This window comes from Amaranthus tricolor, chromosome 3 (genome assembly GCF_026212465.1).
Source record: "Amaranthus tricolor cultivar Red isolate AtriRed21 chromosome 3, ASM2621246v1, whole genome shotgun sequence".
Lineage (NCBI taxonomy): Eukaryota > Viridiplantae > Streptophyta > Magnoliopsida > Caryophyllales > Amaranthaceae > Amaranthus > Amaranthus tricolor.
In genome coordinates, this window is record NC_080049.1 from 5,355,056 (window position 1) to 5,371,808 (window position 16,753).

The following is a 16,753-nucleotide window of genomic DNA, read 5'->3' on the forward strand; positions in this document are numbered from 1 at the left end:
TATTGCATACATTAGGGAATGTGAAGAGAGTGGTTAAAAAAAATTACTTAACATTGATTAGCCTTACATTAATTTATGAGTTATATTCTCTTAAAAAGCTAAAAAAGATATTATTAATATTAATATTAATATAAATTTGTAGAGTCTATGTCTATGTCATTGTTATTTATTCTATTACAATTAAAATCACTTTGAATAAAACTATTCATTGATAATTTGGATTGCATTAGGAAAGATAAAGGGATGAATTCCAAAACAACAACCTAACATTATAAGTGTGACACTTGGCATAAAGTAATTTCAAAATGCATTGTACAATGACACTTGGTATAAAGTGTTTATGAAAAAGTAGATTGTGTGATTGACATAAATATTTACAGATATAAATAATGATATTATTTTAAGAGATGAGGGAATTCATTGGCTTACTAACCTCTTTAATGTTATCTTGAGGTTTAGTAAGATGCCAGATTAATGGAGGGTTAGCACACTTATCCCACTATTTAAAAACAAGGAGGATGCGCAAGTATGCGGGAACTATAGAGGGATAAAACTTCTAAGCCACACTATGAAATTGTGGGAAAGAGTAATTGAGAAAAGAATTAGACGAGTTAGAGAGAACCAATTCGGATTCATGCCGGGAAGATCAACCACCGAGGCAATTCATCTTCTGAGGAGATTGATGGAAAAGTATAGGGAGCGAAAGAAGGATTTGCATCTGGTGTTCATAGACTTGGAGAAAGCGTACGATAGCATACCACAAAGCCTCGTTTGGGATAGCCTCAAGAATATAGGTATTTCACGAAGGTACATTGAGGTAATTACAGGACATGTATGATAGAGTATCGACTAATATATATACACCGGTGGGTATGATAGAGTCTTTCCCAATTAGAGTGGGACTACATCAGGGATCAACACTAAGTCCTTTTATTTTTACCGCCATTATGGAGGAAATCTCTAAGTCCATCTGGGAGATCGTACCATGGTGCATGCTTTTCACCAACGATATAGTTTTGGTCGCAAAAACCAAAGAGAAGGCTAATAGTAAATTGGAAGAGTGGAGGGAAGCCTTGGAGGGTAAGGGTTGCGCATAAGCCGTACGAAGACAGAATACTTGCGATACAATTTCAGTGGGACAGGATCGATAGGGGAACCAAAGGTGACCATAGGGGGAGAAGTTGTTGCATGTACGTCCAAGTTCAAATACTTGGGATCGGTGATTCAGAGTAATGAAGAGATTGATGGAGACGTTACTAATCGTATCCAAGCGGGTTGAATTAAGTGGCGAGCAGCAACCGGGGTTCTTTGTGATAAAAAGTTTCCAAGGAGATCAAAAGGTAAATATTACCGCGTTGCAATCAGGCCAGCATTGTTGTATGGGACAGAATGTTGGCCCGTAAGAAGTTTTTCGAACAAAGGATAGATGTAACAGAAATGCGTATGCTGAGGTGGATGTGTGGTAATACTATGGTAGATAAGACAAAAAACCAAGAGTTCAGGGAGAAGTTAGGGGTTGCACCTTTCTCCGCAAAGATGCGGAAGAACGGGTTGAGATGGTTTGGGCATGTGCAGAGAAAGATCCATGACGCCCCAGTAAGAAGGATCGAATGCATCATATTAGAGGGCAAGAGAAGTCGAGGAACATCTAGCAGAACGCGGGAGGAACAAATTAAAAGTGACCTGCATGAACTTCACTTCTCCAAGGACCTGACCAAGGATAGGGGCAGTTGGTGGCACCTTATCGATGTCTTAGATTACGAAACCCGTCCCTTTTACCCATTGTTTGTTATTTTTTCATTGCCTTTAATTATTTCTTTTTACCTACTTCTTTACTTTTATCTTTATTTTTAGTTATTTGTACGTATTCTATTTATTCTATTTGTAAGTTGCAGGTTTTCTCTCCCTTTGAAGACCTTTCACGAGTCGAGGGACTTTTTGACCGCACTCTCCTATGTGGATATGAGCTGCCGTCTTTCTTCCCTCTCCAAACCCTGATCATAGTTTTCTAATGAGCGGGATACATTGGATATGATGATGATGATGATGATGATAAATAATGATATTATTTTATAAAATTAATTAATTACAATTTCAATTTAATTATTAAATATCTATATTTGTTATGATATTTATCATTATTAAAGTGAATAAATAATTTATTATACAATAATATTAAAACATATAATCATAGTAATTATTGATAATTAAGACAAATAAACATCAAAGGTCTTCAATCATGATAGATAAGAGGGAGGATTTAGTTGAAAAAATAGCCAAATTTGTTTGCTTATTTATTATGTGATAATAATTTATTATCTAAGTTAAAATAAGATTTACATGTTTTTGATTTATATAAGAAAATATAGTATTTCAATAGATCATCACATATAGTTTTAGTTAATCAATAAATATTACATGTTTTAGTGCGTTAATTATTCCTTAAATATCAAGTCGAATATCAAAAGTTCCCTGTCAATGATAGAAAAAAGGCGGAAAAATTTTTAATGACAGTGTGACACGTGTCTTAAGTTGTTTTTTCATTAATATATTTTATTTATTGATTAATATTTTAAACTTCATCAATGGTGAAAAACAATGATGTTGAAGAAGACAACAAAATTGGGACTAAAGCAGGAACGTAAGTTGGTGTTTTAACCTAATTAAAGTTTGTAGTTTAATATTTTAATATTTTAAATTTGATTGTTTTTTGCTTTTACTTGTTCTTGATTTTAGGGTTTAAAAATTGGGAAAGATAAGTGATGGTGTTGTCTTGGCTTCTGTATTCACAAAGAAGATCAAAAAGATTCCTTCTAAGGATCAAAATGACAATCCTCAACAATCAAAGATGGCTAATTAAGTACCCAAACAAAGGGCTTATAGTAGCTAGAATTATAATATTATGTATTTGGATTCATAATATTGTGTATTTGGGTTTAAAATAGTGGTATTTGTCGTATTGTTATGTATACATATTTGGGATTATGTTGGAAATATAATAGTGTGTATCTGGATTTATAATATTATATATATGGGTTTATAATAGATTATATTTGTGTTTATAATTGTGCGTAGTTTATAATATTTTGAATTTTAAAGTAATGTTATAATCCCAACTAAATAATGTTATAGCCCAACTAAACAATGTTATAATCACAATTAAACTATGTCATAACCCCTAATAAACTATGTTGTAATCCCAATTAAACTATGTTATAACACCAATTAAACAATGTTATACTCCCAACTACATTATGTTATAAAACCAACTAAAAATGATATAACTCACACTACACAATGTTATACTCTCAACTATATCAACCTATGTCGAATGTTTACAGTTATAATACCAATTATATTATATTATAATCCTAAATATAAGTTATTGTAACTCCGAATATACTATGTTATAACCTCAAATATATTATATTATAACAACAAATATATTATGTTATAACCAAAATATATTGTTACTACACAATGTTTACTCCCAACTACATCACCATATGTCAAATGTTCACAGTTATAATACCAATTATATTTTTAGTTATATCCCCAAATATATGAATATATAACCACAAATGCTTTTACTACAATTCTTCAAAAATTAGCCATAGTTGTCTTCTTCAACATCATTGTTTTTCACCATTGATAAACCTTTATTTTAAAAAAAAAAATCAGAAAAATCACAATAGCTTTTATTACCTTCCCCAGATAGTATATATTATTGTTTTCTTCAACATCACTTTTTTCCACCATTGATGAAACTTTATTTAAAAAAAAAAACTCACAATCGAATTCAAGCATCATTTCTTCCATTGTTAGACAATATTTTTAGGTTGTAGAAAGTGTGTATGTTCGATGGTTGAAGAAGGGAGATGAAAAAATCAGAAAACTTTTCATCTTTCAAAAACACAGCAGTTTTCTTCTCTTGAGAATGACACGCGCGTGGTTTTTTAAAAACAACAGTTTTTTTTTAAATTAAGATATTTTCTAAATATACTAATGTGGACTGAGCTCTTTTGAGAGGTGCCTATACTATAGACGGTATCTCAAGAGAGGGCCTGATATTAACTTGAATTCAGGGCCGTTCCTGAGGGTAGTTTTAAAGTGCAAGCACCTAGGGCCCAACTTATAAAGGGGCCCAAATTGAGTTAATCCTTATTATTAAAAATTGTATTTGCATAAATAGTTTCTAACATGGATCGAACTTATAACATTGAGTTTTTTAATTAATCACATGACCACTGAACTACATAGAAAAACGAACCGAAACTTTACTTATATAAGGATCTTTTTCTATTTGTTGTCTAGGACCCAAAAATTTTTAGGAACGATACTGTTTGAATTAACATTTTTTAGTAAATTGCATGAGTTTTTAGTGCTTTGTTTTATAAAATAATTCAAATATACAATAAAAAACAATAAAAATATTGTATTATTAATCACGTCTCAATATTTTAAAATTTTTCTTATCTTTTAGTTGGAAATCCAAAACTAAACCGGACGACTATAAACCACCTCAATGGCCCACACTCAGTCACTTGCTTGGTAAATGGTAGTTGATCGCTTGATGTTTAAACGCGACACCTATGAAGTATATTACTTTCTTGTAACGGCCACACCTACAATGACTTATATAAAGTTTTAAAGATTTTCTAAGAGTAAAGTATTTGACAAACAAATAAACAAAAGTAATTTTATAGACTTCGGTTCAGAGGTTGGCTTCCTTACAAATTTAAGACAAGCTATCCTATGCAAAATTAGTGTGGAGTGTGGACCCATCTTCGTTGTTCATAGTTTGGTAACATCCTACCACACCAAATTATCTTTTTCTTTCCAAATTTCATTTTGGATTTTATCTACTCCTCCGTCCACACTCTTGAATATATATATATATAGATCCATTAAGAGGAGTGTTCAAAATAAAAAGGATGAGAAGCATTGTACAACCTTGTTGGAGTAAGATAAAAAAAATCTAAGGTCACGATCGAGCCAAAACGTTTAATAGTAAAAATCATTATCTTACATAGAAAAGATACTATGTCATGAATTTGAAGAATGTTCTTAATTTATAACATAATATCCTAATATATATATATATATATATATATATATATATATATATATATATATATATATATATATATATATATATATATATATATATATATATAGTGACTAACAAAAAATCCTTCTCATCCTTCTCATTTGAAAATCCTTTTTATTTAATCATATATATATATATAGGGCCGGTAAGCTGAGGCTTGAGGGAAGATGAGGGTAGGGGAAGGGTATTACTCATATATGATCCTACATCGAATAATTAGAGAGATGTTGACTAATATAAATTTGATAGGACAAAGGATTCTACTATAGAACATCATTAGGTTTGTGTGCAATCAACTATCACTTATGTGGATCTTCTTTACAAAGCAAAGTAATAGATTAATCATGATTTTAGAACTGAAAGTTTTCGATCAACTGAAATAAAAATTTTTTAGTCTTCCATCAAAAACAATTTGTGGGTTCAAAAAAAATTGTGTTTCCGCACAGTTAAAAAGAATTGATAGTGTTGGAAAATAACTACATGTGATTCTCACATCGAAGAACTAGAGAGATATTGATTAACAAATAAACTTAATTAGATAAACCTGCTAATAAAAATTAGTTTTAAGATAAAACCTCATTAGGTTAGTGAATAGTAAACTCCTCTCTTATGTGGGTCTTATCTACAAAGCCCAAAAACAATTTATTAAGGACAATAAAAATCCAACTCATGTCATTCCTAACAAAAATAGTACATGCTCCCATTGAGAAAGAACTCAATTTTCTATAAATACATTATTGCTAATTATTTTATCCTTTGATTTCATTAAGAATAGAATGGTCTTTCTGTACAACTAAGTCTCAAGTCTAAATCTCATTTTTCTATGCCCAAACTTCTTGTTATTGAACAAGTATTTACATTTTTGAGGGTCACATGAACTAATATTAAATGGTAAAACAACAATGCAAAAAAATACTTTAAATGAATAAATGATATAAAAATAAAAGTTTTTATATGTTAGTTAAAATTTTTTTTTATTAGACTTAATAAATTTGAGACTTTTAAATCTAAGTTTAATATGATTTGTGATTCAACAAACTCATTAGCCTATATGAAATTTACATTGTTATAGTATACTCTCTTTGTCCCACGCTCATTTAACATTATTTGCTATTTTACTTTATTATATTTTTGTATTATTTTTATTTTTAAATAATAGTTTACTAATTTTTTAAAATTTTATTTATATATTTTAATTTTTTTTTAATTTCATCAAATTAATTTATTCTCTGTGTTATTTATGTATGTTAAAAAAAACTACATTTTTCTTTTCTTTGTTACTCATCGAAAGTGAGGGTGTATGCTCGATTTGCCCTATTGATTATGCTTTAATGCTTTAGAAATTAAAGAATCGGGGAATTCGTGACTTATCATCATTCATCAATGTTTTGCAGCTTACTTTTCTTTTAGCTTTATTTGAAATGAAATAATGAATGAATGGGTACATAGCTTTTTATAAATCAATAAGAGTAGGAGTATTCTTTTGATCTAGATCTACCAATCACTATTGGAGTATCTTCCCTTTGTTTATTGCACTCTTCCTTCTTTTGAATATTCACTTTTCTTAAGTTGTTTAAAATGAAGTGATGATTATGGGTGTTTGGCAAACGGTTAATAGTTCTTTAATGATTATAACTGTTAATTTGACCAATGGATTTTATTTACTGGTTTGACCAGCTAATTTTAACCGCTGCTATGAGAAATTTGTTCAAAAACAACATATTCATATCAATCACATGTTTTAACTAGTTAATTTACTAAACATTAGCATTGACTGGTTTGACCGTCCAACCCTCTAATTATGTGAAACTAAAATTACCCAATAAGCTATTTTATCAAACACTCTCTATATTTCCAATTCTGAAACATTTAATTCGAGTTTGTTTTAGTTAAAACTAACTAGCATAAAAATTTGAACTTTTTTGAATATATTAAAATAAATTGTGTTTGGTTAATAATAAAAAAAAAAATTAAAATTTCAAGAGAAATTAATTTCTACAACTTATAAGAATTTAATCACTATAATACCTTGTAATTATAAATTTCCAGTGATTTTAAATCCAATAACAACCAAATGAGTCTACAATTATTAATTAAGTAAAATTATCTAGTTCTCCTATTACGATGCAATACACATTATTTCAAAACTTTGTCATTTTAATGTAGTTACAAGTAGAGTTTGATTTTTAGTAGTTTTTATATGCATTTTAGATCATAGGAATCTAGGAATTAATAACTAACATAGGCTTTATTTGGTAATTGTTTTATGGATAACAACCATAAACTTATTTTTAAATTAATTTCAAATCATCGGAAAAAGTTGCTTGTTTTTAAGTCAAGATGAAAAACTGTTCCAATAGCCTTTTTTTTTATTGGTTAATTAACTTTTTTTCAATAAACAACTAACAATCAACAAGTTATACTACTTAACATCTTCACTAACACCTAGCTACAACTAGAACTAAAATCTAACAAAAAGTTTAATACTATTAATTTGTCAAACAAATCAATTCATTGCCACCAACCAAGAGGTAAATAAACACCTCTTAGAAAAAGGTAAAGGACACTCCCAGTATCCCGTACAAGGCAGGGACTGAGTGGGAGATTTTTCTTTTTTCAGAAAGATGTTGATAAATCATACCCATTCCCTTAAGAAGGGAGTAAAAAGAGATGGGTGCAGTCAAAAAATCCCCCTTACTGATATCTATGCCCAGTAAGGGTCAAACCCAAAACTTTCTGCTCAACATGCATATATTCTATTAATTAAACCACAAATACTTTTTATTTTGGAACAAAGTTTTGTAAAATATTTATTAACAACTAACTCATATGACTAAATCTTATTTAAGTTAGAACAAATACCGTTTTATTCAAATAAGAATATAAATTTTGATTATCACCCTCAAGCTTCATTCTACCCTGTACTCTAAAAAAAATCTAATAAAAACCAAATCACTAAGCTGACTGATCAAATAAGTCAATTAAACCAAAAAACCTCTATTTTTCCGTTCAAAGATTAAAAACGAAATTTCAACTTTAGTCTCATACTCTCATGCCATGGTTGACATAAATACGCCAAACCCAAACTCTACCCAAAAGAACCAACCATCTCATATTCTCTCCAAGTGGCCGGCATATTAGACCAAACTTCCTTTTCTTTTTAAATCTCCCCTTAAAATTCAAATTCTTGTTTAATTTACTACTCTTTTAGCATGAAATCTTTGATTTCATCTTCTTATTTTTCTCAAAAAAGTTTTAATGGGACAACAGAACAGCACCAATGAAGCCGCCGGAAAGAAAGATGACGAAAATTTGTCGCAAAATAGTTCGATTCGACATTAAAATAGTATTTCGCCGTTTATTCCGGTTTATCTGGAATCGTATTTTTGTTTGTTCTCATTGTCATACTATCTTTAAAAAACCCGTTTGGGCTCATTACCGCCGTATTGACCCGCCCACTTTACCTGAAATTGTTGATGAAGTTGAGGTGGTTGATTTTCTAAGTGGGTATGAAAGTGATTCCAATTTGGTTAATCTTAAGATTAGTTTGTTGGGTGATTGTCAAATTGGCAAAACTACCTTTGTTGTAAGTTTTCTCTCTTTTCTTTACTTTTTTTTTTAAATTATCAAAATAATTAACCTTTCCGTTGCAAATAAATATATTTTTGCTATACATGGAGTATTAAAGATAAAAATTGTTAGAAAATCATCAATCAATTAGATTATTTATTGCTAATTGATTAAAATATTGAATTATTTTTAATAATATTTTTTATTCTTTATTTTTATTTAGGTATAACTGTATAAGTTATTTCTTTAGACGGTGAGAATTAAATTTCTTGTCATCTGAAAATTAGAGTTTTCAAATAAGAAGAGAAACTATGATTACTAGGCTAAATGCCTAAATCCATGATTTTCTTGATTTATCTTTTATTTTAAATTTAAATGTTTAGATATTTTTAATTTTGTGGTTGATTTAAATTTAATTGATTAATTAAATCATTTATTTTTGGTGGTGATGGAGCAGATTAAATATGTAGGAGATGAACAAGAGAGGAGATGTTTACAAATGAAGGGTTTGAATTTAATGGATAAAACAATGAGGGTTAAAGGAGCTCGTATAGCTTTTAGCATATGGGATGTTGCAGGTAATTATTTCTTGTTATGATTATTATTTAGTACTTCATTTTCTAATATTCTTTTTAGTTTAAATATTTTATCTTAAGAATAAGGGAAAAAATTTATTAATATTTTTAAGAGATATTTAGAAGATAAAATATATCAATGTGAGATTTTGTTAGATTTCTTTTAATGTATACTTTTATATTATGTATTTTTTATAATTTTTTATTTTTATTATATATATTTAGAGATATTTAAGTTCAAAATTTACTTTGAAAATAATAAATGAGAAGAATAAAAAAAAGAGAGGATTACATTTTATTGTATTAATTATATTTTTGTTAAACATAATATAAACTCAACATATTATAGTTATTTTGTAATTTCATTTCAAAAATGTAAAATAAAAATAATTATATTTGTAGGTCAATTAATTTGCATGTAAGTTTCATAAGAATATTTTTTTAAAAAAAAGTTCAAGATGGGCTAGAAGATTTCTACATGTACAAGGGAAATTGATTTTTTGGTGAGAATCAAACTCATAAATTTATGGTGAAAGTGAAATTTCTCGGTGAGTAAATTAGACTTTTGTTTGTTTATAAAAGAATAATTCGCGATTTATAGTCTTAAAATTTATCATTTTTACGAATTACAGTTTTAATGTTTATTTTTTGCAAATTATAATCATCAAAGTATTTAAGTTTACAAGTTCATACCAAAAACACAGAACTACAACTAGTAAATTTTGATACTTTAATGCAAAAAAAATTAAAATTATATTTCACAAAATTACAAAATTTTAAAGCTAAAATTCGCAAATAGTTTTTACAAAATAATTAAAAATATAATAGTTTAAGATTTCTAAAATGTCTTGTAACTTTCAATAATGTTTAGGAATTAAATAATTTTGCCCCCTCGGTCACTACAAGTTCTCGTGTTTTAATGGTCAACTAAAGTTACCAAACGATATAGTCCAATTGTTAGGAAATTAGCATGGGGAATAACTTTCCTAAAATTATGAATTTCCACGGAAATATAATTTTAATTACATCCAAATAAGTCCTTAGTAATTTGATGTTCAGGATATTATTAATTTATGACCTCTATTTATTTATTTATAAAAAAAATTTGGATGTTAGGTGATCAAGATTCTTTGGATCATGTACCAATAGCTTGTAAAGATGCAGTTGCAATCTTGTTCATGTTTGATCTTACTAGCAGATGTACTCTTAATAGGTAACTAATCTTTTATTTATCCCTGATTTTATTTTTAATAGTTTGTGGATTGTTAATATGTTCTGAGCATGTTTAACATGTTCGATTGCATAGAGCTCTAACAAATTAGAGGCCTAAATATTAAATTACTTCGTATATATTAGGGGTTCAAAGAAGCAAAATTATTTTTAAAAAATCATAATTTTTAAAATTGTACGGGTTTTTATAAAATTTGTTAATTTTTACTATGTTCCTACTTTTCATTCTTTAAAAGTTCATTTAAGAATAAAGCTTATTTTAAATAAAATTTTGTGTGTTTGCAGTGTAATTGGGTGGTACAATCAAGCCAGGAAATGGAATCAGGTACTTTACTCAAAATAGAGATTTTATTTTATAACTATTAAATTGTTCTTTATGTTCCAAAATAGAAGTCTATAGATATTAGATTATTAGGTGGTGTGCTATACGTAACATTTTACGCTATTCCTCTCTAAATTGCCGAATTTGTGTATATGACCTTAAAATTTTAGTATATGTAACATTTTAGATAATTTATCGGTATATTTACTATTAAAAATCTTTTTAGTTTTAAATTGAATCTTATAGATAATTTTGAATTTATTTTTTTAAATTAGATCAGTGTCAAATTAAATTATAAATTGAATAAATAATAATTCATTGGATAGATTTTAAAGACTTCAACGTAGACACACATCATAAGAAAATATCTGGTAAGCTTTCTCTCTCTGTTAGGTAGAATTGAGACAAAAGGGAATGTATCACTTGAAACTTGAATGGTCTCTATTGCTATTTGGTCATCGTCACTTATAGTTTATATAGGCTAGCTAGGATATATTAATTCCCTAAACTCAATTACGTTACATTATTTTAATGCATTATTTTATTTATTTATATGTTAAATTATATAAATTTAAAAATTATAAAAAGTTAATATTATAAAAGTATGCGATTAGACGATTCAAATAAGATTTCACTTGACCATATTTTTACTTACACATTAGTCGCAATATATAAAATTAGCTTAAACGATAAATAGTGCACATAATTAAAATGTAACGAGTATTTCAAAACAAAAAAAGTATTCATAATTAAATTATTTGAAATGTCGTGTTTTATTGAAAATTTGAAATCAATAAGCGGAAAAATAAAAAAAATGAACAAAATAATCTAAGTTTTAAAAATATTTCAAAAGTAAGCGTGAAAATCTCAAATCTATGGTTTGGAGCTGTTCGCAGTCAGTAACTGCAAACAGCCAAATAGGACAAAATAGCTGTTCGCAGTTAGTAACTGCGAACAGCTACTTTGTCCTGTTTGTCCTGTTTTGAGAAACGGGGAAAAATGGGAAAAAAGAAACTAATGCGTGTTTTTGTGCAGCAGGTCGAATAGCCAAACAGGACAAAGTAGCTATTCGAAGTTACTAACTGCGAACAACTATTTTGTCCTATTTGACTGTTTGCAGTTACTAACTGCAAACAGCTTCAAATCTCAGATTTGAAATTTTCAAGCTTACTTTTGGAATATTTTTAAAACTTAGATTATTTAGTTATTTTTTTAATTTTTTAATTTTTCGCTTAATGGTTTCAAATTTCGTGTTTATTAGTCATTTAGTTGCCCCGTATGTACGAAATTTATTTGTACTTTTTAAAAATAATTCATTTTTAGTTTTTCTTTTAAATAATCTTTGTGCATATTTAAGTCTGTTATCGAAAATAACATACTTCTCCACTACTTTTCTTCCTTTACTTATTTATATTACGATAATTCTTAAAATTTCTATATTGAGTTTATTGTGGAAATAAATATTTTTACATATATTCCTGTATATTCTCTAAGATTATTAGATGATTTTATTTTCATAAATATGTATAATATCATAGGGATATCCTTATTTCCTTTATTAGTTTCCTAGGATTGATGTATAAATTAAATGATTGTTTACTCATGAATTAAGAGTGAATGAAAACCCTAATATCCGCTGTCATAGTTTCATTTATTACTCTTCATGTCAGATAACATAATTCTATATGGTAGTATGCGCTTTTGAAACTACTTTCTCCCTTTTCTAATGTTCTTCTCATTTATAACATTTCACTTTAAGGAGAGAAGTTTGACTATAGTTTTTGAGAGATATGTAGAAGAAATAATATATCCATTTGAGATCTCGTTTAATTCGTGTTAATTTATACTTTATTATCTACTTGTTATAGTTATTTATGATGTTTAATTAGAGATATTAATGCTTAAAAATCGCTTTAAAAACTATGCAAAAAATAATGAAAAGAACAAAAAAAAGGAGGAAATATAGAAAAGTCGTTTAATAACGTTGGGATAATAATACATTGATGTAGTAGCAAATCGGATTAGATGGACTTCCTCTTATTCTTCTAAGTAATCTCTTTTACGTATTTTACACTTGTCGGGATAATATTTTACACCTTAATATTTTATCGAGTCGGGGGACTCTTTTAGTTGCGCTCTCCTTTATGGGTATGAGTTTGTCGCCGTTCTTCCCTCTCCAGACTCAGTCCATAGTTATTCTATGAGCGGGATACACTGGGTAAGATAGTGATGATGGTGATTAATATCTCTAGTTGTGCATAATTAAAAATTATGAAAAATTGATATTAATAATCCTTACATTGAGACGAATTAAAAAGGATTTCACTTGAATATATTTTAACTTATAGATTAAAAATAAAAAAGATAATAAGTTATTAGTCAAAAAATTAAAACAATATAAAATAAATAAAACGAATTAAAATAATAAATAATGCTTATGAGCATCGGAGAAAAATTTGTTCATCACTATTTGATATTTTTTTCGAAACTCTTAATAGTGGTATTTTTATGTTTGTTTGGTGAGATGTTCACCAAAATGGTTGTGGCAACAACATTTGATTGAACAAACAAGTTAGAGAAAAGATCCACATGTCATACATTTGTTTATTGACATTTTTTTTTCTTTTCATCATATATATTTTTTAGATTATTCTTCAAAATTCATAAATTATTTTCAAAAAAGAAATTTACCCAAAATCTAGAAATATTTTTCTGTACAAATAGAGATCCATTATGTAATATTTATATAGATAAAAAAATTAGTTTTTTTAACTAGGATAAGTGAGAAAAGATGATGAAATTTAATTATATTGTTTGTTATTAAGAAAATATTATTTATTTATTTATTTAGTTGATGTGGAGGATAGAAAAATGTGAGAAAAAAATGATGAAATTTTTTTGGTGTATGAAACGTACTCTATATTTTAAGATTAATTAAGGCATTGAAAATAGTTGTTGCTGATGATGGTGCAGACAGCAATTCCAATATTGATAGGCAGCAAGTTTGATGATTTTGTTAGGCTTCCTCTAGACTTACAGTGGACGATTGCCACTCAGGTAACAACCTATCAAATACTCACTTAATAAATTGCTACTTTTCTCCATTGTGGTTTTTATATTTTTCATTTTAATCCTTTTCATAAGTTTTTTTATTTTATTTGAAAATATTTCTTTAAAAAATGTTTTTCAATATAGTACTCCCTTCCATTCGCTTTACTTGTTTAATTTGGTTTTTCAATACTATTCAACACTCATTTTTACTATGTGATTTTTTCTTAATCTATAAGTTACAACATAGTCATGTGGGATCTTGTTTATTTCGTCTTATTGTACATTTTATTAATATCAATTTTTATAATTTTTACTCAAGCATAATTAGAGATATTTAAGATTGAAAACGTACATTGACAAATGTGTCAAAACTAAATGGCACAAATAATATTTACCTAAATTTATAGGAAGTTATCTTTAAGGCTTTAACCTTATAAAAAGGTCATTTAGAAAAAAAAATTAAATAAAAAAAAAACCCATCCACTTAACCACCCTGCTCCACCTCGGATCCACCCCAGGCAACACCAATCGCTTCTCGCTGACCACTAAAATGCAAAGCGATACCGGAGCTCTCTTTTCCTATTGAAAGCCGCCGGATCCCAAACAATTATCGTTTTCTTCCCTTAAAAATCTTCGAATTTCAAATTATCTGCAATAGTAAGTTGGATGATCAAAAAAACACTCTTCAAATTTGGTATTAGTTAATCAAAAGTTGGGTGGTGGTTGATGATGGAGAGCTGGCATGTTTGCATATGCTTTACTAGTAATTGATTAATTTAAAAGCCCACTTGAAATTAAACCTTAGATTATGCTAAACTATGCACTTAGATAATCTTAATTTATTAATCATTAAACCAATGTGACACCCTTACAAACTTCTTAAACAGGGTGTGAACACCTGTGAAGCTGTGACTTGTGAGTTGGTTTTACGAGAAAACTCGTACATCTGCCATATCTGTCATTATTTTACTCATTTTTTGTTATTTTTTGTTTTTCATTCGGTCTCCTGAGGGGTCGCCTTCTTGACATACGTGTTTTAGGCTCAGCCTATAAAACTAATGTCTATGTATTATATTTTTAATGCCTATTTACATTATCCTTAATGCCTACTTAAAATACACTTAACGTCCACTAAAAAAGTACTTAAAATGTTTATTTATAATATTCTTAATGCCTATCGAGAAACTTTGCATACTAGCCTACTCATTATAAACTAATGCCTATCGAGAAACTTACTCTATATTTTATTTTTTGAGTCAGTCTAATTAGAGATGATCTCTGGTGTCACAAGAATTTGTGATTTTTTTTTATGTTTTATTACATTGAAGTAGAGGTGTTGTGGGCCATTTGATCAGCCTGAGATCAAGGGTTTTAGTTAGGTCAAAATCTAAGTTATGTGTCTTTTTAATTCAATTTTACTCTGATAACCATCCAACATCAAAAGTAATAACTAATTTAAAGAGCAAACTTAACTAAAGTTAGCAAATTAATCAATATTTCAACTAATTAAATTAAAAAGAGCAAACTTAACTAAAGTTAGCAAATTAATCAATATTTCAACTAATTAAATTAACTAATATTCTAATATTCGTAGTACACCCAACTCATACAATTCTTTTATATAGGTTTCTTTAAAAAAAGTCGTGATACAACAAGATGTTTCAAATACTGTAGATCAGAACCAACCTTTAGGATGAGATATCAAATTTGTTTAAATCATTTAGGTTGCTTATTCTCGGTCTTAAGCCTGAATAAAGGTGGAGAGAGAGCGATAGGTTAGTGACAACTAGCTCGGTAATTGGCTTAGTCATATCTAATGATCCTGAACTAAAATAGCCAACCTCAATATATCGGGATTAAGACTCTAATATTGTTTACTCTATCAATTTTTTTTTAAAAAAAATAATTTTTGAGCTCGAGATTGATCAATCCAAAATTCACACACTTATTTGGATTACCCTTTACGATTTTTAGACTTGATTCTCTCAAAAAAGTTCTAAACCAATTAACATGATCAATTGATCATATGAAATTGACATAAAAAAAGTTGCTAGCTAGTTGGAGGATCAAATATATACATATAACAACACAATTTCACTAGCCATTATTTTTGTTATATATACATATATAAAGAGAAGTTGTCCCGATATTGCTGAGATTAAGATATTAATATTATTACGATTGAATCTAAAATAATAATGGTCGAATGTGATGTTAAATTTGCAGGCGAGAGCATATGCAAAGGCAATGGAAGCAACACTATTCTTCTCAAGTGCTACACATAACATAAATGTTAACAAGATATTCAAGTTCATCATGGCCAAACTCTTTAACTTACCATGGAATGTACAGAGAAACCTCACCATTGGAGAACCCATTATTGACTTCTAGTCTAATTTCAATTGAATCATTTGCAAACTACAGCCTTCAAAGATAAGGAGACTACGAAGCCAGTCAAGGGTATCTTAGGAAAATCCACACTTTGCTGCAATGGTGCTCACTTTAGTAAGTTGAAGATAGTAATTACTAATTCTCAAAGATAAAACTTTGATGTTGTAATTCATAAAGCCCTAAATTTGAAGGCTGTAGTTTGTAAATGATTTAATTTTAATTTCTTATGCTATGCCTTCTTCCACGACTGCAACGCCTTTTCTCCCCACTTATGAAGTGCTGCATTAGTCACGGTATAACATGTACTTATTAGCAAGTTTTATTATTTAGATAATAATTTTGAAAAGAAAAGAAAAGAAAAGAAGGGAAAATAATGGAAAAAGAGAAATGAAGGAAAGAAAAATAAAAGGAAAATAGCTCTAGTTTATTTAGGATGGAAGAGAAGAGTGTAAAATGAAAGGCCTAGGAACTTTCAATGATAATGAGCAAGAAGAAAATATAAGA

At 28.3% G+C, this 16,753-nt stretch overlaps 2 protein-coding genes across 2 annotated transcripts; both read left to right on the forward strand.

The window, feature by feature from the left end:
* The first annotated feature begins 634 nt into the window (after positions 1 to 634).
* LOC130808259 (uncharacterized) lies at positions 635 to 2,860 on the forward strand. Its single transcript, XM_057673741.1, has 6 exons — positions 635 to 817; positions 912 to 1,080; positions 1,143 to 1,252; positions 1,366 to 1,559; positions 1,896 to 1,956; positions 2,756 to 2,860. Exons 1-6 carry the CDS (start codon positions 635 to 637, stop codon positions 2,858 to 2,860), a joined length of 822 nt encoding a protein of 273 aa, XP_057529724.1.
* A 5,167-nt stretch (positions 2,861 to 8,027) lies between these two features.
* LOC130808645 (septum-promoting GTP-binding protein 1-like) lies at positions 8,028 to 16,496 on the forward strand. Its single transcript, XM_057674098.1, is given in 7 exon segments — positions 8,028 to 8,404; positions 8,406 to 8,696; positions 9,138 to 9,258; positions 10,372 to 10,468; positions 10,771 to 10,810; positions 13,781 to 13,864; positions 16,085 to 16,496. Coding segments are annotated over 7 exon segments (834 nt in total). The 5' UTR covers positions 8,028 to 8,368; the 3' UTR covers positions 16,250 to 16,496.
* Positions 16,497 to 16,753: the final 257 nt, after the last annotated feature.